At 42.7% G+C, this 25,000-nt stretch overlaps 1 protein-coding gene across 2 annotated transcripts in view; it reads left to right on the forward strand.

Annotated features, from left to right (window-relative positions):
• Nucleotides 1–25,000, forward strand: part of LOC139767447 (cyclic AMP response element-binding protein A-like) — a 73,264-nt gene that overhangs the window by 42,352 nt on the left and 5,912 nt on the right. For both annotated transcript variants that reach the window (XM_071696835.1, XM_071696836.1), the window contains 5 exons: nt 17,250–17,605; nt 18,741–18,912; nt 20,710–20,900; nt 23,148–23,291; nt 23,444–23,673. In XM_071696835.1, the coding sequence (XP_071552936.1) occupies nt 17,250–17,605; nt 18,741–18,912; nt 20,710–20,900; nt 23,148–23,291; nt 23,444–23,668 (1,088 nt within the window). In that variant the 3' untranslated portion in view covers nt 23,669–23,673. The remainder of the gene's footprint in view (nt 1–17,249; nt 17,606–18,740; nt 18,913–20,709; nt 20,901–23,147; nt 23,292–23,443; nt 23,674–25,000) is intronic.

Consider the following 25,000-nt stretch of genomic DNA (forward strand, 5'->3'; position numbering starts at 1 on the left):
TTACCGCTACAACCCCCCTTCCTCCCTCCCCCTGGGGGAGAGAGAGCTGGGGGCTAAGGGTTGTGTACTGCATTTTCTGTGGCTTTTAAGTTCCCTTCTCTACAATACGTTTTTGTTTTGGTATTCCAGGTTCAGCCTACCCTCGGCGCTACTGGCCATTTAAAAGGCTATTAGAGATGGAGTTATATAAATTATTTAAGTAATGATATGTATATATACTTCAAGATTTTTATTTTTTTAATTAATGTGGAAATGCGGAAAAGAACCATCGTGCCAGTCCATGATGGCGGGAGGGAAACATGGCGGCCATAAAATAATCAAATTTTTATTTATTTAGACATTTTTGGCTGATCTAATTAATATTTCTTATATTTTTATATATTTTTAATACAAAAGAGTTAGTAAATACGGTGACTTGCAGATGAGAATAATAATTACATCAATTATATATAAACTGTACCATTTTCTACGCCTTTATTTGACATTTCAGTTTTTTTTAATTATTTATCCTCCATATCTGGCATTTACTTTAGCGCTAGGCTTAGAATTAAGTTTATTTTACCTTATATCCACGACTGTACGACCCTTGAGAACGACAATACGACCCTTCGTGCTCAGGGGTCGTACACAAGTGTTCAAAATTATATGAGAAAATTGGCCTCCGGAGAACACACACACATCAGTTCGATTACGGACATAAATTACTTTATATATGGGCGTCGGTGCGTGTGTCGCTATTGCCCCTAGCGAGAATAATATGAGGGGTGTCTGGGACATTAACTGTCCCAGATGGGTAATGGTGGGATGTCCCAATATAATTGTAAACGTAATTTAAAGTTGCAATGGAAACGCGCGGACATGTCGTCCACCATCTTGCTATATTGGAAGCCCTATTCTCCTACCTCCATATATTTATTATGGCGTTATAACACAGGAGGCGAAGACGGGGAAGTGGCTCTATAATTTCATTATTATTTATTGGGTTTCGCTGGTTTAGCCCTTGGCCTGTCTGCCTTGTCAAAGCTATGAAATAGAAATGATGATTTAGGAGAATTTTGGCAAGTTGGTGACATTGCAAAGAGTGTTGCCCACGCAATGATATATATATATATATATATATATATATATATATATATATATATATATATATATATATATAGTTCTTTATTTATGTATTTGATATTTGACTTAGCCATTTAAGACCCGTAAAACTTATATTTATTATTTGTCTCCATCATTGCATCCTGCATGTTCTTCTCTCAAAATACCCAATTAGGTTACGTTATAACCGATAATTCCTGTAATCACTACAATTAGGGGTCAATATTTACCGGGGTTGTATCCCCACACTGGTGACCATCAAAGTGCGAGGGTAGTTTACAACGTGTGTGTTTACGTCAGTTATCTGTAGCGAAATTATTATAAGTTTATTGTTTATGGTGGAGGGATGTGGCATGGAGGATTGAGTGTGGAAAGGGGGAGGGGTTGGGGAAGTGGGGGGAGGGGGTGTTTTGTGGGGTGTGGGGTGTGGGGTGTGGGGTGTGTGGTGTGGGGGTGTGGGGTGTGTGGTGTGGGGTGTGCGGTGTGGGGGTGTGGGGTGTGTGGTGTGGGGGTGTGTGGTGTGGGGTGTGGGGGGTGGGGGGTGTGGTGTGTGGGGTGTGGGGTGTGGGGGGTGTGGTGTGTGGTGTGTGGTGTGGTGTGGGGTGTGTGGGGTGGGGGGTGTGTGGGGTGTGGGGGTGTGGGGTGTGGTGGGGGGTGTGGGGGGTGGGGGGTGTGGGGTGTGGGGGGTAGCCAAGCGTTCCTCCCACAGGGGAGGCTGCAGGGGGAAAGAGGGGGGAGGGGGGGCATTCCTGGGGTTGTGGGGGGGAGGGTGAAATGGGGTAAGTGGACGAGACACACACACACACACACACACACACACACACACACACACACACATACACACACACATACACGCACACACACACACACACACACACACATACACACACACATACACGCACACACACAAACACACACACACACACATACACACACACACACACACACACACACACACATACAACACACACACACACACACACACACACACACACACACACACACACATACACGCACACACACACACACACACACACACACACACACACACACACACACATACACGCACACACACACACACACACACACACACACACACACACACACACACACACACACACACACACACACACACACACACACACACACAGCCTCTGCCGTGGATAAACACGTATTGGAAACCTTAATAAATGATAAACAATAAACCAGGTGGTGAAGGTTTAATATAAAAAACCCCGACGTTGCTCCACCCCCAGGGGGCGGATTTACCCCCCCCCCAGGCAATTTACGTCCCCCTCCCCCCTCCTAGTCTTGCCCCCCCCATACATTCCCCCTCCAACACTTCCTTTTGACTCCTCTTAAGATATATTTGAACACCAAGATAAAGATATCTCTGTATCTCAATGAAGAAAGATATAAACTGGATATCTTATCTGGTAACTTGAGAAAAATCGTGGGAGGAAGATACGGTCTGTATTCCTGGCGCTACCCCGCTGGAGTGGGAAATGGCGAAGAAATAGATAGACTTCATCCCAGGTAGATAGATGAAGATATCAGATGAGATAGCAAAAAAGGTTTAAGGAAGACAAGAAGATAACGTAGCGTAGATACGATTGAGTGAAATTTGCATACGAATTTCGTTGTACCCTGACTCACCAAAATCAACATTTTTATTTACTCTATTTGTGTAGTGAGTGTAATTGGTCACTCTCACTAGTAAATTACTCCGTAGCCACTTCCTCCCCTCCCTCCCTTCACCCCCTGGGGGTAAAAACACCCTCACCCTCGACTCATTTTCTATGCCATACTCTCGTTTTCCACAACTTCAGACACAGGCTGCGTTTTCTGTCACCTGTGTCCGAAGACATAACTATATAATGCGATTTATATAGATTATTTTCAAATCGTGATTGAGTTTATATGATTATTTCTCATCTCCGTGAATGAAAACGGGTCGTGGTAGTGAGTTAATTTGAAGATAAGGGAATTATAAGATATATCTAAAACTCTCTTTATTAAAAATAGACATTATTAAAGGCTGTGTGTTATTGTACTTAATTACTTCCACTTTAATGATGAAATTACATTATAAATAGCATTTTTAATCCTACTTTACGCAGTGATTTACAGCGCGTAAACACCGCGTAAAATTTTCACCTACGCTCATTAATCTTACAATGGACCGGTGTTGTCGGTGCGCCTTGGGGGCAACGCCACCGCCTCTAATTTGTCTCGGTATTCACGGTTGTAAAAAGGTTCTCGTTGAACAGGCGACACCTGCGGCTGCGTTAAACAAACGTTACCCGCGGTCGTTTTCAGTTCAACGACTGTAATCAACGAGGCAGCATCATCATCATCAGCCGGTCCCCGTCTGTGCAGTCTGTGGTGGCCTGGCTGATGCTTTATCCTCCCTTCCCCCTTCTTTACAATGGCCTATTGACTGATTTAACAGCCCGGCTTGACACTGGTATTACCAGTTTAGCGTATTGGGAATGCAATCGTGTAATGTGTTTGAACTCGTGCCCGTAATGATGGGCTGTAATGGTCGTTAGCTGGAACAAGGCCGCCACGGGCCACGGGTCACGGCCCGGTGCTGCGTTGCCTGTGCCTCTTATTATCTCCTTATTTTCCTCAATTTCTCCGCTACAGATGATTCCTCAAACCTCCCTGAGTATTAGATTAGGTCATTTATATGATATTTAAACTATATACATTGCAAGAAAACGTGTTTTTATAGTTTGAGTTTATATGAAGTAAATGTAGACATTTGACATGGGCGCATGCGCAGAGACGGAGGTGACGTCATCAAGGCAGTGTCAGGTAATGTAAGATTTTGTCGTTTGTTCTTTTCGTTGATCACACGTTTTCCCGGGCATTGCGCGTCATATGGCTGAGCCGTGCGTCCACCAGGAACCACCAGGCTCCTGCCGGAAGGCGCGGCCAGGCCCGGGAGATGCTGCCATTGACCTGGTGGTGGCTTGGCAAGGGCGAAGGTGCCTTCGGGTTAGCCCTTAAGATGGTCCGCCATATTTTGGCTGACCCTGAGCTGTTCGTCCTTCCAGCCACCTTTGTTGTTTGGGACGCATCACAACCACTTAATGGCCTTGTCACGCTGTCCTCCCGGTAATTGAGGAGTGGCGGTACTCGTCGCACAATATGGCGTGTTCCTATTTTACTTTATTTACGAAAATTTCGTAATAAATGGCCATATTGTTGCCCCCCCTTCCCCTCCCCTGGGGATTTAAATGGAACTTTTAATTACATTGATTCATATATTTTTAGAATTAATTGCATTTACTCGTATTTTTAATTATATTTACTCATTCTTTAATTACATTTACTTATTTAATGAATTACATTGACTCGTATTCTTTAAGTAATTACATTGACTCTTATTCTTTAAGTAATTACATTGACTCGTATTTTCTAATTACATTTAGTTATATTCTTTATATTTACTCATTCTTTAATTAATTAGTTACTCGTATTCTTGAATTAATTACATTTACTCATTCTCGAATCATTATTCACAACTTGAGGCAGACGTAATCATGGCACCGAATATATATATATATATATATATATATATATATATATATATATATATATATATATATATATATTCTTTCATACTATTCGCCATTTCCCGCATTAGCGAGGTAGCGTTAAGAACAGAGGACTGGGCCTTTGAGGGATTATCCTCACTTGGCCCCCTTCTCTGTTCCTTCTTTTGGAAAAAAAAAAGAAAAAAAAAAAGAGGGGATAGGGGATTAAGAATACTTGCCACGTATTCCCTGCGTGTCGTAGAAGGCGACTAAAAGGGGAGGGAGCGGGGGTGGGGCTGGAAATCCTCCCCTCACGTTTTTTTTTTCAGTTTTCCAAAAGAAGGAACAGAGAAGGGGGCCAGGTGAGGATATTCCCTCAAAGGCCCAGTCCTCTGTTCTTAACGCTACCTCGCTAACGCGGCAAATGGCGAATAGTATGAAAGAATATATATATATATATATATATATATATATATATATATATATATATATATATATATATATCAACTGACTTATATTTCTATCTTGTGTCTCCCCTGATGATGTGATTATTACACGAAAGTGCACTTAGGAACTTTTCGTGTTTTCATTTTCCCCCTAGTGGACTCGTAGCAATATCTTGATCACGCGCAAAATTGTGATCCTTTCCTCTATCTATCTATCTATCTATCTATCTATATATATATATATATATATATATATATATATATATATATATATATATATATATATATAAATTACTTCGTTGAATCACATACTATTCAACTTTATATATCAACCGACCTAATTATATTTACTGGTTATCAGGTAATTCACCTAGTTATCACCGCTGTCGAAGGCGTGTTAGTCTCCAAAGTAATCGACCATCTCCATTGGGCCAGGGAATTACCATAATGTAATCTGATGGTAATTACATTTCTCTCCGTTGACTTTCGTTTTCTGTTGACGGTTAATCTTCGTTTTCTGTTGGAGGGTCACATCTTCCTTCCCTGGTTCTGTCCTTCCACTAGACTGGTCGACAGTTAGGGTCATACCGGCAGTTAAAAGGAGAGGGTAATAGGGTCATTAGTGGCTAACCCCCCCCCTCTCCCCCCAGCAATTAAGACTGTGTTAAATTACTGGTTGTTGACTGGCGTGATACTGGAGGCGTAATGGGTAGTGCTGGGGGGGGGGGGGGTCACGTGACCGCTGGTGTGAGGTCAGGCAGTTAACTGGTGAGGTAGTTAGTAAGGTAGTTCGATGGTTAGCTGCTACCTAGCTAGGGAGATGGTTACTCAGTGGTCAAGTTATTCAGTTAGTTAATGGATCAGTCAGTTAGGGAGCTCGTTAGCTTGTTAGGTTGCTGGTTAGTTAGGTAGTTAGTTTGTTATGTAGTTAGCCAGTCAGTTAGATAGCATGTTAGTTACGTAGTTAGCTAGCTAGTTACGTAGTTAGCTAGTTAGTTACGTAGTTAGCTTGCTAGTTAGTCACGTATCAGCTTGCTAGTTAATTACGTAGCTAGGTAGCTAGCTGGTTAATAACTCAGCTAACAGGCTAGGTAGCTTGTTAGTTAATTATCTAGTAAGTCAGCTAGTTTGTTAGTTAACTAGGTTGCTAGGTAGTCAACCAATTAGTTAGCTAGTTAGGCAGCCATTTAACTAGCTAGTTAGTCATGTGTTGACCCTGTCCTCACAACATACAAGACCATACCACTAGTTACCTGCCTATTAGGCTGGTTCTCCCCTTTAGTTCCCACGTAACCTGAACCTTAATTACCCCCCCCCTGCCCTTAGAGTTTCGAACCCCCATTTACCCCAGAGTAAATTTCAAGTACCCCCAGAGTAAACTTTAAGAACCTCCAGTCACCCCAGAGTAAGTTTTAAGTACCCCAGAGTAAACTTTAAGACCCCCGTCACCCCAGAGTGAAGTTTAAGTACCCCCAGTCACCCCAGTGTAAACTTTAAGTACCCAGTCACCCCAGTGTAAACTTTAAGTACCCAGTCACCCCAGTGTAAACTTTAAGACCCCCGTCACCCCAGAGTGAAGTTTGAGAACCCCCAGCCACCCCAGTGTAAACTTTAAGTACCCCCAGAGTAAACGTTAAGAATTTTATTAAAAGTTTTAGTCTTTTGGGAGGACGAAAGGTCAAGTTCAGAGGGCTCAATGACCCCAGAAGATGTAAGGGGGGAGATGGGGGGTGCAGGACGAAGGGGTCAAGTTATGGGGGGGGGGAGGAGGAGGAGGAAGAGAAGATGGGGGAAGGGGGGGTGTGGGTTGCGTACTGGAAGGTTCTCTTGGGGGGGGGGGATGAAACACCCCCAGAGGGAGCCTTGGTCAATGGCCCCCAGAGATTATTGCTCAGGACCTTCCTTCATCCCCCCCCAGAACACCCCCCCCCCCGAACACCCCCCCCAGATAGTCACACACTTTCCCCCTTCCCTAACAGAAGCCTAGATGCACCCCCATACATTACCCCCCCCCCCTTCTCCACCCCCGGAGACGAAGAAAACGAAGATGTGGACAAAAGAAAACGATGATAATAGTCTTTAAGAAGAGGATGGGTTGGGGGGGGGTTGCTTTGGTCGGTTGGAGGGGGGGGAGGGGAGGTGGAGGGTTTAAGGGGGAGGTGTGTGTGTGGGGGGGAGGGGTTTAAGGGGGAGGTGTGTGGGGGGGGAGGGGTTTAAGGGGGGGTATATCATGGTGGAAGTCACCAACCCGCACACACACCAGGAAGGACAACCACGCGATATCTCCATCTCGTACCCAACCCGCACCCCACGCTCTCCACCTGCAGAAAACGAGAATCAGGCCCTGATTGGTTGTCCACAATTAGAACGACCTCTACGGTAGTTGAAGCAAACAACCACACACACACACACACACACACACACCACGTGATCTCAAATGAATTCCATCTGCAAAAACAAAATGGCGGCGCCTCTGTGGGTGACATACCGGCCAGAATAAAAAACGTGCGCTGAACCCGTTCGCTGTTTTCTATGGAAGGGCCTCTCTCTATCTCTCTCTCTCTAAAGGAAATCTTAGTTATCATTACGACCTCGTTAATTATTACGACCTCATTAAGGTGCCAGATTCGCCTACAACTCATAATAATGAGAGAAAGAGAAAGAAATGGAGAGAGGGGGGCCTGATAGTGGGGTGCCCGCTCCCGCGTATATACTCCGTCCGCCATTTTCTTTGCTCGCCATGTTACCAGACTGGCTCTCCCTGGCTCCTCTCAATTATGATAATCGTAATAATTTATGATAAATAAATAGTGTAATAGTAGTAATGATATGATAAATAATAATTGTAATAATAGTAATGGTAATGTAGTAAATAATAATGGTTATATTACAAACAAAATGTACAAAGCTAAATATATATGCATAAAAATGTATTAATTAAGCATAATTGAAAATAAATATTAAGTTTTCGATGAAAAATGAGTTGATTTTTTTATTTTTAATTACAAATTTGCATAATACAGGATGGGAGGATCTCAGTCCTATGTGATGAATAACATTAATTATGGGATAAAGAATTTATCTTTATATATATATATATATATATATATATATATATATATAGATAGATAGATAGATAGATAGTGTTATAATGGTTCTATACACGTGGTAGACACAAGAGACGAGGTCAGACTTAATTTCCCTTACCCTCGCCTCTCTGGTAACGAGCAGTTCTTTAATTACCCTCCAGGGGTAGTTAACGGAATGACCAGGGGGGGTGAGATGGATCTATGAATATGTAACGAGGTAGTTAAGTCATGGAAGGAGATAGTTGGGTGATTAATAATAAATTGGTTATGGAACTGAATGTGAGAATTTGAATTGCTAAAATTTGTGGAGAAAACGGAGAGGGGCGGTTTGAAAACGGGGAGAGGTTGTTCCTTGTGGTGATAACATGGTCATTCGATGGTTATGAGTAGTTATATAAGATGGTTAGGTAGAAGGTAATTTAGTTAGCCAGTTCTATATTGAATTACTGAAATATAGCAATTATAATCATAGTATATGATAGCCTAGATATATATATATATATATATATATTATATAGATAGATAGATAGATAGATGGCCTTTGCTATATAGTGGGTATACTGTATAGTATAACGCTAGTATACACCACGTCACTGGCTGGTTTAGTCGAGTCTACATCGTCTGGTGTAACATATAGGTAGTTCGGTCGTTTACCGGCCTGCCCTTTGGTTATTAACTAAATAACCTTATATCGTAGTATAAATTATATAGCATACTCTTGTTATATGTGGATGGTTGTGCTTAAGGGTCGTTTGGAGGGGGGGGGGGGAGGGTCATAGACCTACCTCTGGAGGAGGGTAGCCAGCTCACCACACAACGAGGTCGTTAGCGGAGTCACATAATTGGTGCTTAACTGCCGTGGTTTAGTCACGTGTCGGGACACACGACAGTAGGCCACCACCATGTTGCCCCCAGGAACCACGTGACCTTGGCTGTCAGAGCCGACCCGCCATTGTGCCGGGAAGATGGTTCTTTTTTGGATAATTTTTTTTTTTTTTTGAGTTTCAACTTCCGGTTGGTTCACGCGCACCACGTGGCCGACCCCGCCTTATATCAGCAATATCCCTGCCTCCCTCTGCCTATATTTATATAACCCGGTCTTTGAATGACCATGCAGGTGTTAATTGCCTGTATGACATTATAACGCGGGTGTTAATGCAATATTTTGGTTAGAACATAAGTCTGGCCAGTCATCAAGATGGCGGCTGATCCACAACAATGGCGTCCAACAGCTGGCGTCTTTGTTTATAAAACCCCTTAGGGGAGGGAGGGTCTCTTCCATGACCTTCGAGAACAAGTCCCCCCCCCCCCCTCTCCACGGGGTGGTCTTTACGTCTACCGAGGTCACAGCGTGTCGTTGACCCCTGACCTTGAAAGACTTGCGTAAGCTTGTTAACGAAGCGGTGACGACCCCCCCCCCCTGGGGCAGTCATTAACCCCCCCTGGTTAGGTACAGTTACGTCCCTTGACCCAGACTGGTTGCATCCGGAGACCTGACCGATTCATGTATTGCCACGTGACATACAGGTACTGGCTGGTACAGCGGGCATCGAACCCTGCCACGAACGTACAAGAGGTCCCTTCTCACGTTTTCTGTTGATTATTTACCGTCCAAAGTGTGTTGATGATCGTAAGAGGGGCTTAACCACACCTCTCCTCCTGTATTGTATCTGTGCGACACCCCCCCCCCCCAACCACCACCGCCAATAACAAACAACCGGGAGGTCCATAACTGCCGAACAACCTGTCCAGAACGAGTTAGTTTGTATTTCAGAAAACCTTTTGTCCATTCTTGTTTGAGACTTGTATTTGACGAAGCACTCGCACCTGATCACTGTATATATATATATATATATATATATATATATATATATATATATATATATATATATATATATATACATATATAATCTTTTTCTTCCATACTATTTGCCATTTCCCGCGTTAGCGACGTAGCGTTAAGAACAGAGGACTGGGCCTTTAAGGGAATATCCTCACTTGGCCCCCTTCTCTGTTCCTCCTTTTGGAAAAATTAAAAAAAATAGGGGAGGATTTCCAGCCCCACCCCCGCTCCCTCCCCTTTTAGTCGCCTTCTACGACACGCAGGGAATACGTGGGAAGTATTCTTTCTCCCCTATCCCCAGGGATAGTATATATATATATATATATATATATATATATATATATCACATAATGCTTTCCAACAGCAAGGATTCGAACCCGGACCATTTGCGTGGTATATATGTGAGTGTGTGTGTCTGTGTATGTGTCTGTGTGTATATGTGTGTATATGTATGTGTGTGGGTATGTATATGTGTGTATGTCTGTGTGTGTATGTATGTGTCTGTGTGTATATGTGTGTGTGTATATGTATGTGTGTGGGTATTTATGTGTATGTGTGTATATGTATGTGTGTGTGTGTGTGTGCATGTATGTATGTGTGTGTGTGCATGTATGTATGTGTGTGTGTGTGCATGTATGTGTGTGTGTGTATGTATGTGTGTGTGCATGTGTGTGTGTGTGCATATATGTGTGTGTGTGCATGTGTATGTATGTGTGTGTATGTGTGTGTGCATGTATGTATGTGTGTGTGTGTGTGTGTGTATTTATGTGTGTATATGTATGAGTGTATGTGTATTTGTGTATGTGTGTTTGTGTATGTATGTGTGTGTGTATCTGTGTCTGTGTGTGTATATGTGGGTATGTGTGTATGTATGTGTATATTTCTTATATATTAAGTCTTAAGCAGTAATTAACGAGTGTTCGTTAACTACCCTTAACCACTGGTTAACGTGAACCCTAGACCGGGTCGTTACCCGTTAACAATGGTTGGCTCTGCCCCCACATGCCCCCTGGCGGCCAGGCTAGCAAGCTTGCGCCGCCTGGTACAAGAAAACACGGTGCGGGTTGTGGCGTGAGCGGCCGCCATGTTGCCAGACTGACCCTAACGACCCGTCGGGTCATTATGATGGCTTGTTACATGACCAGGGAAGGATGCGACTCCCCCTGGGGTGCAGTGGAGGATGGTATGTGACACACCCTGGGGTACAGTGGAGGATGATATGTTACGCACCTTGGGGTACAGTGGAGGATGGTATGTGACACACCCTGGGGTACAGTGGAGGATGGTATGTTACGCACCTTGGAGCACAGTGGAGGATGGTATGTGACGCACCTTGGGGTACAGTGGAGGATGGTATGTGACGCACCCTTGAACACGACGGTGCGACCCTTGACCACGACGGTACACGACACTTGAACACGACGGTACGACCCTTGAACACGACGGTACACGATCCTTGACCACGACGGTACGACCCTTGAACACGACGGTACACGATCCTTGACCACGACCACTAGTAAGTCATGGAGGGGGGGGGGGGGGGGGTAAGGAGCTGGTAGAGCCCTAGTACCTGACCTGGGTCATGTCACGGGACCTGGTACTTGACCTAGGTTAGGTCACGGGACCTGGTACGTGTCTCACTCACTGGTGCTCGCCCAGTGACCTGACCTTACCTGGGGTACCTGGGGTACCAGGTACGTGGTAAGGTCAGGTCACGGGACCTGGTACGTGTCTCACTCACTTCCTGGTGCTCGCCCAGTGACCTGACCTTACCTGGGGTACCAGGTACGCTCATGCCCAGCGCTACATGGGAGAGGGGGGCCCCCCTACCCCCCCCACCATCTAACCAGGGGGTGGATAGGCTCAGGGGAGGGTAGTGCCCTTCCCCCCCCCCTTTACTATCCTTCCCACACCCCAAAGAGACGTAACCCCCCCCCCCACCCCCTTCCCCTCTATCCTCAGCTGTTCGTCCAGTGGGCCCCTCAGCCCGGGGGGGCCCACCACCTCCTCCTCCTCGTCTTCCCCCCCCCAACCATCATACCCCCTCCCCTCCCCCCCTTAACGACCCCCCCCCCCCCAGACATCAGGGCCCGACCCTATAGTGGCCAATAGACCTCCCCCCCTCCCCAACCCTCACCCTTAACCCCCCACCCCCCAGCTCAGACCTCCCCCCTCCCCACCAAACCCCAGCTCAGACCTCCCCCCTCCCCACCAAACCCCAGCCCAGACCACCTCCCCCCCCCCCCCTTTCCTTAAAACCCCGTGTCAATAGTGGTTTAAATAAAGGAGGGAATGAAAGTAATTAACGTGTGAATTGCACTGTGTGTGTGTGTGTGTAATTACATATTTGGAATCACACACACACACACACACACACACATTTGTAATCTCACACACGGAAAGACAGACAGACAGACAGACACACACACACACATACATACATTTGTAATCACACACACGGAAAGACAGACAGACAGACACATACACACACACATTTGTAATCACACACACGGAAAGACAGACAGACAGACACATACACACACACACATTTGTAATCACACACACGGAAAGACAGACAGACAGACACATACACACACATACATTTGTAATCACACACACGGAAAGACAGACAGACAGACACATACACACACACACATTTGTAATCTCACACACGGAAAGATAGACAGACAGACAGACACACACACACACATACATACATTTATAATCACACACACGGAAAGACAGACAGACAGACACATACACACACACACATTTGTAATCACACACACGGAAAGACAGACAGACAGACACATACACACACACACATTTGTAATCACACACACGGAAAGACAGACAGACAGACACATACACACACATACATTTGTAATCACACACACGGAAAGACAGACAGACAGACACATACACACACACACATTTGTAATCACACACACGGAAAGACAGACAGACAGACACATACACACATTTGTAATCACACACACGGAAAGACAGACAGACAGACACATACACACACACACATTTGTAATCTCACACACGGAAAGATAGACAGACAGACAGACACACACACACACATACATACATTTATAATCACACACACGGAAAGACAGACAGACAGACACATACACACACACACATTTGTAATCACACACACGGAAAGACAGACAGACAGACACATACACACACACACATTTGTAATCTCACACACGGAAAGATAGACAGACAGACAGACACACACACACACATACATACATTTATAATCACACACACGGAAAGACAGACAGACAGACACATACACACACACACATTTGTAATCACACACACGGAAAGACAGACAGACAGACACATACACACACACACATTTGTAATCACACACACGGAAAGACAGACAGACAGACACATACACACACATACATTTGTAATCACACACACGGAAAGACAGACAGACAGACACATACACACACACACATTTGTAATCACACACACGGAAAGACAGACAGACAGACACATACACACACACACATTTGTAATCACACACACGGAAAGACAGACAGACAGACACATACACACACACACATTTGTAATCTCACACACGGAAAGATAGACAGACAGACAGACACACACACACACATACATACATTTATAATCACACACACGGAAAGACAGACAGACAGACACATACACACACACACATTTGTAATCACACACACGGAAAGACAGACAGACAGACACATACACACACATTAACACAAAGAAAATGAATGCCATTGGCCAAGATTAATGACGTACTTAAACCCTCATACAACTACTTCCAACACCATGTTAAGGGCACTAACTTCCCCTAGGGGGGGTATTCCTTCACACATACCCCCCCCAACCCCCCAGGAGAATACCATCTATCTCAAGTGTCTATCACGACCCCCACTTGCCTTCAAGTGCCACTGTAATTGACGATTGTTAGCGTGTGTGTGTGTGTGTGTGTGTGGGGCGGGGCATCGTCATCGTGGGGCGGGCCTGGGGCCTGCCCCACAGGTACAGGACCTGGGGTGTTTACCACCCAGAGACGTCTCCAACCACCACCATTCTCCCCCCACCCCAGCCAGTAGTAGCCACTTCCCCCCCACCTTCTCTGTAGCAGCAGAGAGCAGTCCCTCCCTTTATTATATAATTATTCAACCAGGCCGTAAACAAAAGATCAGAATTTGTTGGAAAAGGTATATTAATCCCCCCCCCAAAAAAAATAAAGTGATTTGCATATGGCGTCTCTCATGTAAACAAAGCCAAAATGGTTCGTAACATTCCCCGTAGGATGGAGGGCGCCAATATATATATATATATATATATATATATATATATATATATATATATATATATATATATATATATATTCCTAAGTGTCCACGGGAAAAATGAAACACGAAAAGTTCCCAAGTGCACTTTCGTGTAATAATCACATCATCAAGGGAGACGCACAGGGACAACTTGATCACGCGCAAAATTGTGATCCTTTCCAATATATATATATATATATATATATATATATATATATATATATACAAACTCCTCGCCTGGCCAAGTCATTTCAGAATGTTCCACTTTGATGTTGTAACAAGCACATCATTGCGTCGGAAACACAAAAATGACGAAGATTTTAAAGGAAAAAAAAAAGAATAATAAAGCGTGTCAAATTCCCGACCGACATCTCAATCTTATCCAACCTCCAAAAAAAAAAAAAAGAAATGCGTTAATATCTTTTCTCTGGTGACTGCGGCGTCGCATGCGGCAGGGGTGGGTCGTGGGTTCCTAGCGGGCGTGTGGGGCGTGGCTGTGATCCTCGGCTGGTGTGCGCGCCCCGCAGCATCCCATGGTGGAGACATCTCCGCCCGTCTCTCCCACACTCCCTCAGGCCACGAATTACTTAGTATCGGGGCCCCCGCCGCCCGCCCGTGTCATGCGGGCGGGCGGCGGGGGCCCCGAAGGTGTCGGTGGGCGGAGGCAGACGCCCCTGGCCCACCCACCCTCTGGCGGACCCACGCGCTCTACCCACCTTAATTGGGTACCGAGTCTCTCTCATTTTCAAACGCTGGAGGAATTGGGTGGTTCCGTGAGGGGGGGATGGGGCGCCCCACGCCCCCCCTCTGGCACAATGGGGTCATGATCTTTTATTCATGAAGCCACGGGTTCACTCACTAGTGGTCAGGTGTGGTGGACGCAACTGTCCAAAACTAATTTGGCCTCAAGCCTGACGCAGCCCCATGTGGACTAGGACAGGACCTATTGTGGTACGAGTGTGGTGGTTGTGGTACGAGTGTGGTGGTTGTGGTACGAGTGTGGTGGTTGTGGTACGAGTGTGGTGGGTGTGGTACGAGTGTGGTGGGTGTGGTGGTTGTGGTACGAGTGTGGTGGGTGTGGTGGTTGTGGTACGAGTGTGGTGGTTGTGGTACGAGTGTGGTGGGTGTGGTACGAGTGTGGTGGGTGTGGTGGTTGTGGTACGAGTGTGGTGGTTGTGGTACGAGTGTGGTGGTGTGGTAGGAGTGTGGTTGTGATGTTGGTCGGTGTGGTAGGAGTATGATAGTGGTAGGGATGGTGTGGTAGGAGTGTGGTTGTGGTGGTGTGGTAGGAGTGTAGTAGTGGTAGTCACGGTGTGGTACCAGTTCTGGTGGTGTGGTTGGAGTGTGGTGGTGGTGGTGTGGTAAAGGGTCGGAGCGCCACCTGCCACACACCGCCCACCTCATCCCCTCAAGCCATACATAAACCATTTCACGTCCTCTCCTGCTATGATAACTTGTCTTTACTACGTAAGGTGATCGCTGTCTTCTGTGAGGGACAGAGAGGTCTATCTCTGGAAAAATATTATATATATATATATATATATATATATATATATATATATATATATATATATATATATATATATATACACACACACACACACATATATTTCTATTAGGTGAGACAGCACAGGTGACTGGACCCTAAATGAAGCCATCCTATCAACAACAACGGGTCCTTTCAATGATTACAAAGCAGAAAACTTGCGAAAGTATATTTTCATTACTCGAATATTAGTTTCTGATTTGTTAAGTATTCTGTATTCCAATCGTCTGCCAGGGTCATTAATTGAAGGTCATCAATGTCAAGTTATAACTACCGGCAGAAAGATTTTGAACAGGTGTTCAAGGTGATTCTAGAATGATACACTTTCTCATGGTCCTTTTTATAACAAATATAATGCGAGATGTGACTAGAATTGACATTTTTTTTTTCACAAATATTCGCCTTATCCCGCATTAGTGAGGTAGCGTTGAGAACAGAGTGAGCTTTAGAGGGTATATCCACACTTGGCCCACCTCTCCATTCCTTCTTTTGGAAAATTATAACCAAGAGGGGAGGATTTCCAGCACCCTGCTCCCAAGAATTAAGACAGACATATAATACTGAAATTATGCTAAAATGTGGTAACTGTTGGCCAGAGTTTGAGGCATGAGATGTTCCTCAACTGATAACTTTTTAACAGGCAAAGTTATTCTATGAACCTATCCAGTACCAGCATATTAAAAGTGCCTTCATCAAAACCATTCTTTTTAGGGACATTAAAAGATATTCCTTTTACCATGCCAGGACCAACTAATGTATCGTGCACTCTGGTGGATCCTTATCTCTACAGTTATTAAATGTGGTTCGTGTCCAGTCCGCCAGATTTCCTCACTCTGAAATTCCTCCCTTCTAATGCGTGTTCTCTCGTGGCTATTTAACATGAACCCGATACTTTGTTTTGTGCCACTTTTAGGTGGGACCCAGGTATATCAATAAGTCCACCGTGCCAAGTGCACTTGAGAAGTTGGAATCATTGAATAGGGCACAGTACTATTTTGGAAGCCAATCTTGGACTTTTTTAGTGTTTCTCTGGACTATACACAGACTGTCACACTAGCCATATTGCTGGAACTGTTAGGAAAATCAGATATTATTTAAGAACTCTTGTGTAATTCAAAATGGGTATCCCTTCATCCACCTGTGTGGAGGATAAGCATACCCAAGTAAATATGATTCAGTCTTGGACACTTTAGTTAAAATCTATGATTTTCTGTCTCTTGAATAAGTCATGAAATATGGCATAAGAATCTAATTGTCAGCACAATATATTTACAAGTCATTAACCTGTATATTCTTCTAAATGAGATAACTGTATGGATGATTCCTCTTCCAGATTTGGAGAGTGAATGTTTTCCCGCCATTCCAATCTCGGAGGCAGAGGGTGCAGCTTCTTCGTCTTCTTCCACCTCAACCACAACCACCACCACAGCTGCCTCTACCACCAAGTCAACCACCATCACTATCGCCAAAGATGGCAGTGAGAAAAGCCCTTCACCTACCACCACCGTCATCTCTTCATCACAAGATAATACGACACCACCAACCAACACATTCCGCAAGGCTGTTGGACCTCCTCCTTTGTCACCAATATTGTCGCAGCCCCCATCACCTGAGCCTAGCTGTAGCCAGGACACCTCTGATATCACCGGATGCTTCACAAATGCCCTCCTCAATGTTCCTTCCTTTAAGGTAAACCTCAAACAAATTAGCATCCAGCAGTATTCAAAACAGTGAATGAATAGAATTATTTTTATTATTTTTATTTGGGAAATAAATGTGTAAAAAATATATTTTTATCATTATTCATACTTCAGCTGTAAGTACACACAACTGAACTAGGTCATGTCATTTACTTTCAAGATTTCTTTTGATGTGCTACTGCAGTACATCATTATCGTCATACAAGAATTAAGGCAGCCCTCATATTATTCCAAAACTGTTTAACAGTACACTGCAACCACCCTGTCTAAAACATATAATCAAATACTGTCCATCGCATTCCTATTATCATGACTTCAGACAGTCTCAGTCCCATCCTAAACTACATTCACCGTCTGAGTCTCTGCATATCCATGAACTTCCAAGAAATTTAAACAAAAATGATAAATATAAACATGTAACCTTTCAAACTGTGAACACTTGTGCTAGAACACAGCTGTACCTGCAGGTGTCTGAGCTGGGTTGCAAGTGAGTAACCTGACGCCCTTACTGGTAATGCTTCTTACTATCGAGTAACAGTTGAAGTCTGAGGATATATATATATATATATATATATATATATATATATATTATATTTTGTCTATATTTATTATACTTGAGTGCCGTTTCCCGTGTTCAGCGAGGGCACCACCAGGAAACGGATGAAGAAAGAATGGCCCATCCACTCATATACATACGTACACATGTACATATTCATACTTCTTCCCTTCATCCATTCTTGGCGCTACCCTGTCCCACAGGAAACAGCATTGTTACTTCCTGCTTCAGCGAGGCAGCGCCAGGAAAATAGACAACAAAGGCCACATTCGTTCACACTCAGTTTCTAGCTGTCATGTATAATGCACTGAAACCACAGCTCCCTTTCCACATCCAGGCCCCACAGAACTTTCCATGGTTTACCTCAGATGTTTCACATGCCCTGGTTCAGCCCATTGATTGCGGTATATATATACACGTGTATGTATATACATGTGTATGTGGGTGGGTTGGGCCATTCTTTCATCAGTTTCCTTAGCCTGCATCGCTATTACGGGAGACAGTGACAAAGTATAATAAAATAAATCATATATATATTTTGATACATATCTCCTATTTCCCATTTCAGGCCAGCATGGGTTTGGTACGACCCAGCACTGTGGTGGTAACTCAGAGGAGTGGTCCAGGAGTGGTTCACTCCTCAGCTTCACGCCTGGGACTGAATTCCCTCACACTCAGGCTTCCATCCACCTCTGTTTCTACCTCCACCTCTTCCACAAGCATTTCCACCTCAGACACAGGTAACTTTAAAGTTTAATTTATGGCACAGACGATTGGTTACCAACCAGCGAACATGTTTAAAACTTTTTTAATGACAATCTTGAAGTTTGAAAATTATAAAATCTTAAATATTTGAGAATGAAACTGCCTGTGCTATATGATTGTAAATATAAGAAATTACACACATATTGAAAGAAAGCCTGAATTTCACAATATGCATCATGTTCTTAAGTTATAGTTCATTAAAATCTTTCAGTAATCCTGTTTTAGAACATGCATACATTTCCCTCCATACCAAATTTCTCATACATCCCCCTATTATTTTCTTCATTCAATCTTGTCATACCACATGCTCCTCTCAAATATCTCGGTTCTACAGCCTGAATTCTTGACATCCGTGACTCAGTCCATGTTTATGTTTTGGCTACTTAGGTAATTTGGTCAAGATGATTTTCCTATCCCTTAATCCTTTCTTCACTTACATCCTTCCCCTTCATTCTTCTGTTAAGGGACCAAATGACTCTTCTACCATGTACTGCTTTCTCCTTTCTCACTCCTTCCATATCACCAAATTTACTGGAGATAACTTCTAGATACTTAAATTCTGTCACCTCTCGGTCTTTCTTCCCCCATATTTGTAGCATGTTTTAGCACAATTTCTTCTTTCACACTGTGTGGCTTTACAAAGTGTATACTTTTACTCTGTTCCCTTTCAAACACCATTATTTTACTTTTACTCACATTTACCTTCAATTTCCTGTGCTAACACTTATAAATACAACCTTTTGCAACTCCACTCACAGCAAACAATACATTATCATCTACAAATAAGGTTGTCGTAAGCCACCCATCCTTACCGCCACACTCCATCTCTGCACTCCTTTTCCCTAGTTTTGCTACCATCTCTTGTCACCACCACTTTCATTCTCATTTACTCCAGGCACTCCCCATTTACCAAATATCTTGCCAGTTTCAACTCATTCTACCTTCGCATTCATACCACCCATACAACTACCTTTCTCTCCCCTCTCAAAACCAATTATACATAGAGTCATTCAAAATTCTCCAAAAATATGTCATTTCATCCTTACCTCGCACTGTCTTCATATTCACTTGCCCTCGTACATTTACTAAATAACCCATACAAAGCTCCCTTTACATATTGTAGGGGCCTTGTTTCTAGCAGTCCCTGTCATTTTGATGTGCTGTAAATATTATTATTTTAGTTTAGTTGATTTTCATGTTACAGTATCCTGTTTTTAAAGTAACTTTATTGTGACTACAATCTAGTTTTATGACTACAAACATGTACTTGTGATAATCTTATTCAATTGTTATATTTATTACAGTTATTGTATTATTTTTGTTTCTTTATATCTTTGCAAAGAGTTGAGCAGCCTGCAATCATTACTTAACCAAAAAACAGAATCCTTCAGAAAAAGTTTTTAGTTGTTGCATACCTAAAATACCTACTTTCGTTTTGCTCCCAAGGAATAAAATGTAATACAATATTGAAAGAATGAGGGCTTCCATTGCAATTGAAGTAATACTGGAATATAATAGTGCCGAGTGAAGAGGATAATTTAGGTACCAGTGAATATGGGGCAGATATTATGGTAAACGGTTAATCAATAATTTATGGTTGCAATACGAGTTTAAAATAAGGAATATAGGCTTCTGTGAGAGAAGAGGTACCATATGAGCAAAATCTTAATTTTGAGAACACAATGATGTGTACTGAGACAGATCATTATACTTCTTAGCAAATAATTCATTAATAGTTTCTTTCTCTCATATTGTCATGTAAATTATTCCAGGGTTTAGCATGCCACCAACCCCACCATCATGCTCAAGTAGTGATAGCGAATGTGGAAGCCATTCTCCAACCCGCACACCCCCATTGTACGAGACACTCACACCACAGTTCTGCAACCCACGGAAAAGCACAGCAAGGATCACAGTGTCATCTCGACAACCTATCAATACACCCCTCATCTCCTCCCAACCTGTAAGATTATCTGCATGTTTATTTCACGAAGTATGTTTAATACAGTGATCTCCATCATACACAATCACCTTTTCCTGCATCAGCATGGCAGCACCAGGGACAGATGAATAGATGACCTCATTTGCTCATATCCACACTCTAGTTGTCATATATATGTTCTTTATATGGTACAATATATTACCTTTGAGGCATAGTTCATATGTTTTTTAAACTATTCATTCACCATGTATGAAATATTGTGTATACTGTACATGCCAAATTATTTTCTGATCAGATATCTTCTTGTATTATTCAGTGATACAGAAATGTTTTTCATATAATCATTATGGGATGAGAAAATACTGTTGAACTTCAGGGAGAATAAGAGAATATTATAGAAAGAAGTCAATAGTGTGAGGAAAACATTAGAACAAATGGGAGTGAAAGTTAGGTGCTCAGACAAAGTAGTAGTCATAGGCAAAGAGGTGGAGTGAATATCTTAAAAGACGAATGTATTTTATGATGTGGTGGACATGGTATTACGGAGTCTGCAGAAGAAGAGGTCATTGTCTATTAGGATAAAGATAGGTATGTTGGAAGGTAGTGACGTTCCAGCAGTGTTTTATGGGTGTGAGTGTTGGACTGAATGCAAGAGATTGGAAGATGATGAACATGTGGGAAATGGCATGCCTGAGGACATTATGACGAGTGAGGCAGGTTGATCATGTAAGAGTGACAATGTAAGAGAAAGAAGAGATGGGAAGATGTTGAACATGTGGGAAATGGCATGCCTGAGGACATTATGACGAGTGAGGCAGGTTGATCATGTAAGAATGACAATGTAAGAGAAAGGGATGGCTGTAAGTTTAATATGTTGAGAAGAGCAGACCAAGTTGTGCTGAAATGGTTTGGACATATGGAGAAGAGCAAAGAAAACCTGACAAAGAGGCTCTATGTGTCAGAAGTGGTGGGAATAACGGTGAGGGGGAAGACTTAGAAAGAAATTGAAGTGTGAAGTAAAGATGGTTCTAGGACACTGGGGTCAGAACATTTAGGGGGTGAGAGGAACATTTGAGATGCAGTGAATTGGACAGACATGGCGTGTTAGGGCAATGTGCTGTCAGTGGGCGGAACCATGAAATCTGAAGCCATCAGGTTAATCCATGGATCAGTCTGTGGGGCTTGGCTATGGATAGTAAGCTACAGTGTCAGTGCATTATACATGAGAACTCAATAAAGCATGCGTACAAATGAGACATTTGTTCATCTTTTCTTCATATTCCTCACTGAGGCAGAAGAGACAGGTTTAAAAACTCATTATTAATGGCTTTATTGGGAAACGGCAAACAAGTACGGAAGAATTTATACATTATTTATCTCTCTATCCACATCTCTTGACAACTCTTCCCACTTGGAATGACCTCAAGGGGGTAGCTGCAGCCACAGAGTCTTAGCTTTTGGTGCCTCACCCGTAACAAGCCACTGGCAGAGGACAACTCTTGCACAGTGTTTGGTGAGGCTTGTACATAATGTTCTTACTGACTGCTTTTTACCTAATGCTCCTACCTAATGTCTCTTCTTACTCTATCTACCTAATGCTCTAGCCTAAATATTCCTACCTACTGCATCTGTCTATTGCTCCTACCACTTTGCCAAAAGGCAGGGCTAGCTAGCTCATGGTGCTCATTGCAAGAAAATCTAGAGTTGCGAAAAATGAGTTGTGTGAGTTAAGTGTTGTCAAATGTTATGTACAACAAGGAGAGTTTGCATGTTTGTGGATGTAGCTACTTGGGTGAGAGGAGTGCAATTTGACGATGACTAAAGTGCTGGCTTACTATGCAGCCGTCACTAACACTCAATAACCAGGCGGGGACTATTATTATGATGGGCATATGAATCAGCTAAGGTAAACCATATGGGGGCATGGATGCTGTCGGTAGGCACAGGTTTAGCTGTATTATACATTACACAACAACAAGAGAGCAGATGTGGCCAAAATGGGGCTATTGTTCATCTGTTCCTGATGTTTCAGCACTTTAAGCGGGAGAAGCAATTGTGCACATGAAAGAGTATTATTATTTTAGTATTATTTGTAAATGTAGCAGCAGTAGTATCTTACACTATAAGTTCTTGTATTGCTGTTTTGAATATAACTTTTGACTAATAATACTGTAGTTGCATAACTTTTTTTGTCCATAATACTCTAAACATATTCAAGAAATATTAGAAAATTTTTGAAGTTTCTTAAAAGTTGTCTTTGTGTAACAGAAAGGTGCAACAGGTGCCCTTAACTTGACAGAAGAGGAGAAACGCACACTTCTCTCAGAAGGCTACAGTATCCCAAGCAGACTCCCATTAACAAAAGCTGAAGAAAAATCCTTAAAGAAAATAAGAAGAAAGATAAAAAACAAAGTAAGTGGTGCTCTACTGTAATGGTAAAGCACAGAGTTTGAAAGTTGTATCACGAAAGCATTGTAAATATCCTTGTTGAATAAATTTGTTTTTCATGTATGATAATTTGCTTTATTTATTAGAAAAGATAAAGTAGGTAATCACACCAACAGATCTCTGCTCAAGAGTCACGGCGTAAGAAGAAGGATTACATGGATGCCTTAGAGCGCAAAGTAGAAAAATTAAGCAATGAAAACACTGACTGCAAGCGACGTATTGAAGTCTTACAGAATTCAAACTCTCAATTGATGTTGGAGTTAAAACGTCTTCAGAATATGGTTGAACAAGACGAGAAATATCGAATCAGGTCATCACCCATCGCAACTCTCCTTTCATAAATATGGTGGGTATGGTAATAGGTTATTGTTTATCGCTCTATATCTCTGATGCCTGTTCCATCCAGGAACTCCCTCAAGAGAGTGTGGCCGTGGCAAAACTGACGAACTCCAGTGCTGGTTCTTAGACTTTCGCACTTCACCCTTAACAGGATACTGACAGAGGGCAACTCTAGTGGTGTTTCCAGAGGCTCTGTCTATATTTTTCATATTATTGTATCAGTCCTGAAGAAAAGAACTGTCAATCTCCTCTGGACTAATATATATTGTTTGGGAGGTCATTAAGGACTGTAGTTACATTTCAATGACCATTTGATACATATTTAGTATCTGTTGGCTCAAAGAAGCAATATGACATATTTTCCATTGTTATTTCAAGTATAGAACCTCTTCAGTATGGTGTATTTCAGTGTTAAAACAAGAGTTAATTGGGCTAAAAAATACCTCGATTTATTATTATTACCTGCAAACACACCATCTCTCCTTGTCATTTGTAACACTTGACAACACCCAACTCGCACAGCTTGTTCTTAACAACTAGATTTTCCTGCAGGGAGCACTATGCGCAAGCCTTGCCTTCTGGCAAAATGGTAGGAGCAGTAGATAGAAATAGAAGGTAGGGACATTTAGGCAAGAGCATTAGGTAGAAACTTTAACAAGGAATGGTAGGTGGGAGCTTTAGATAGACGTAGTCATTAGGAACATTAGGTAGGAGCCTCTGCAGATGCGGCACTAGAGTTGACCTCTGCCAGTGGTCTGTTAAGGGTAAGGCACTAAAAGCTAAGAAGTGGCACTGGAGTTCTTCAGTCATGGGGAAACGATTGCCGTGGCCACCCCTTTAAGGGAATTCCATTTGGACTAGGCATCGGAGATATATATATATATAGATCATTTGCTTCATATTTAGTGGGTATGTGTCGGCTCAGGGAAGCATTACGAGACATTCTCCATGATTTTTTTCAAGTATAGAAGCTCTTCATTATGTTATATTTCAGGTTTAAAACAAAGTATTTTGGGCTAAAAAATGCCCTGAACTATACCTTCAAATTTCGCTGTTTTTCTAAAGTCAATAGAATTTCTGAAAACATTGTACAGACTATTTATCATGCTGATTACAAATCCGGGGTTGAAGTATTGTTTAGGGGTCATTAAGGAATGTAATCAATTCTTTAAAATATTATATTTCAGTAATCGTCAGCTTCGTATTTATTGGGTTTGTGTTGATTTAGGAAGCAACATAAGATGTCTGTCTGTGTGTATGTATATGTATGTGTATCATTGTCTATATGTGTATGTATGTTTGTATGTCTTTTTGTGTGTGTGTGTGTGTTAGTA

The sequence above is a fragment of the Panulirus ornatus genome, chromosome 61 (assembly GCF_036320965.1).
Source record: "Panulirus ornatus isolate Po-2019 chromosome 61, ASM3632096v1, whole genome shotgun sequence".
NCBI lineage: Eukaryota > Metazoa > Arthropoda > Malacostraca > Decapoda > Palinuridae > Panulirus > Panulirus ornatus.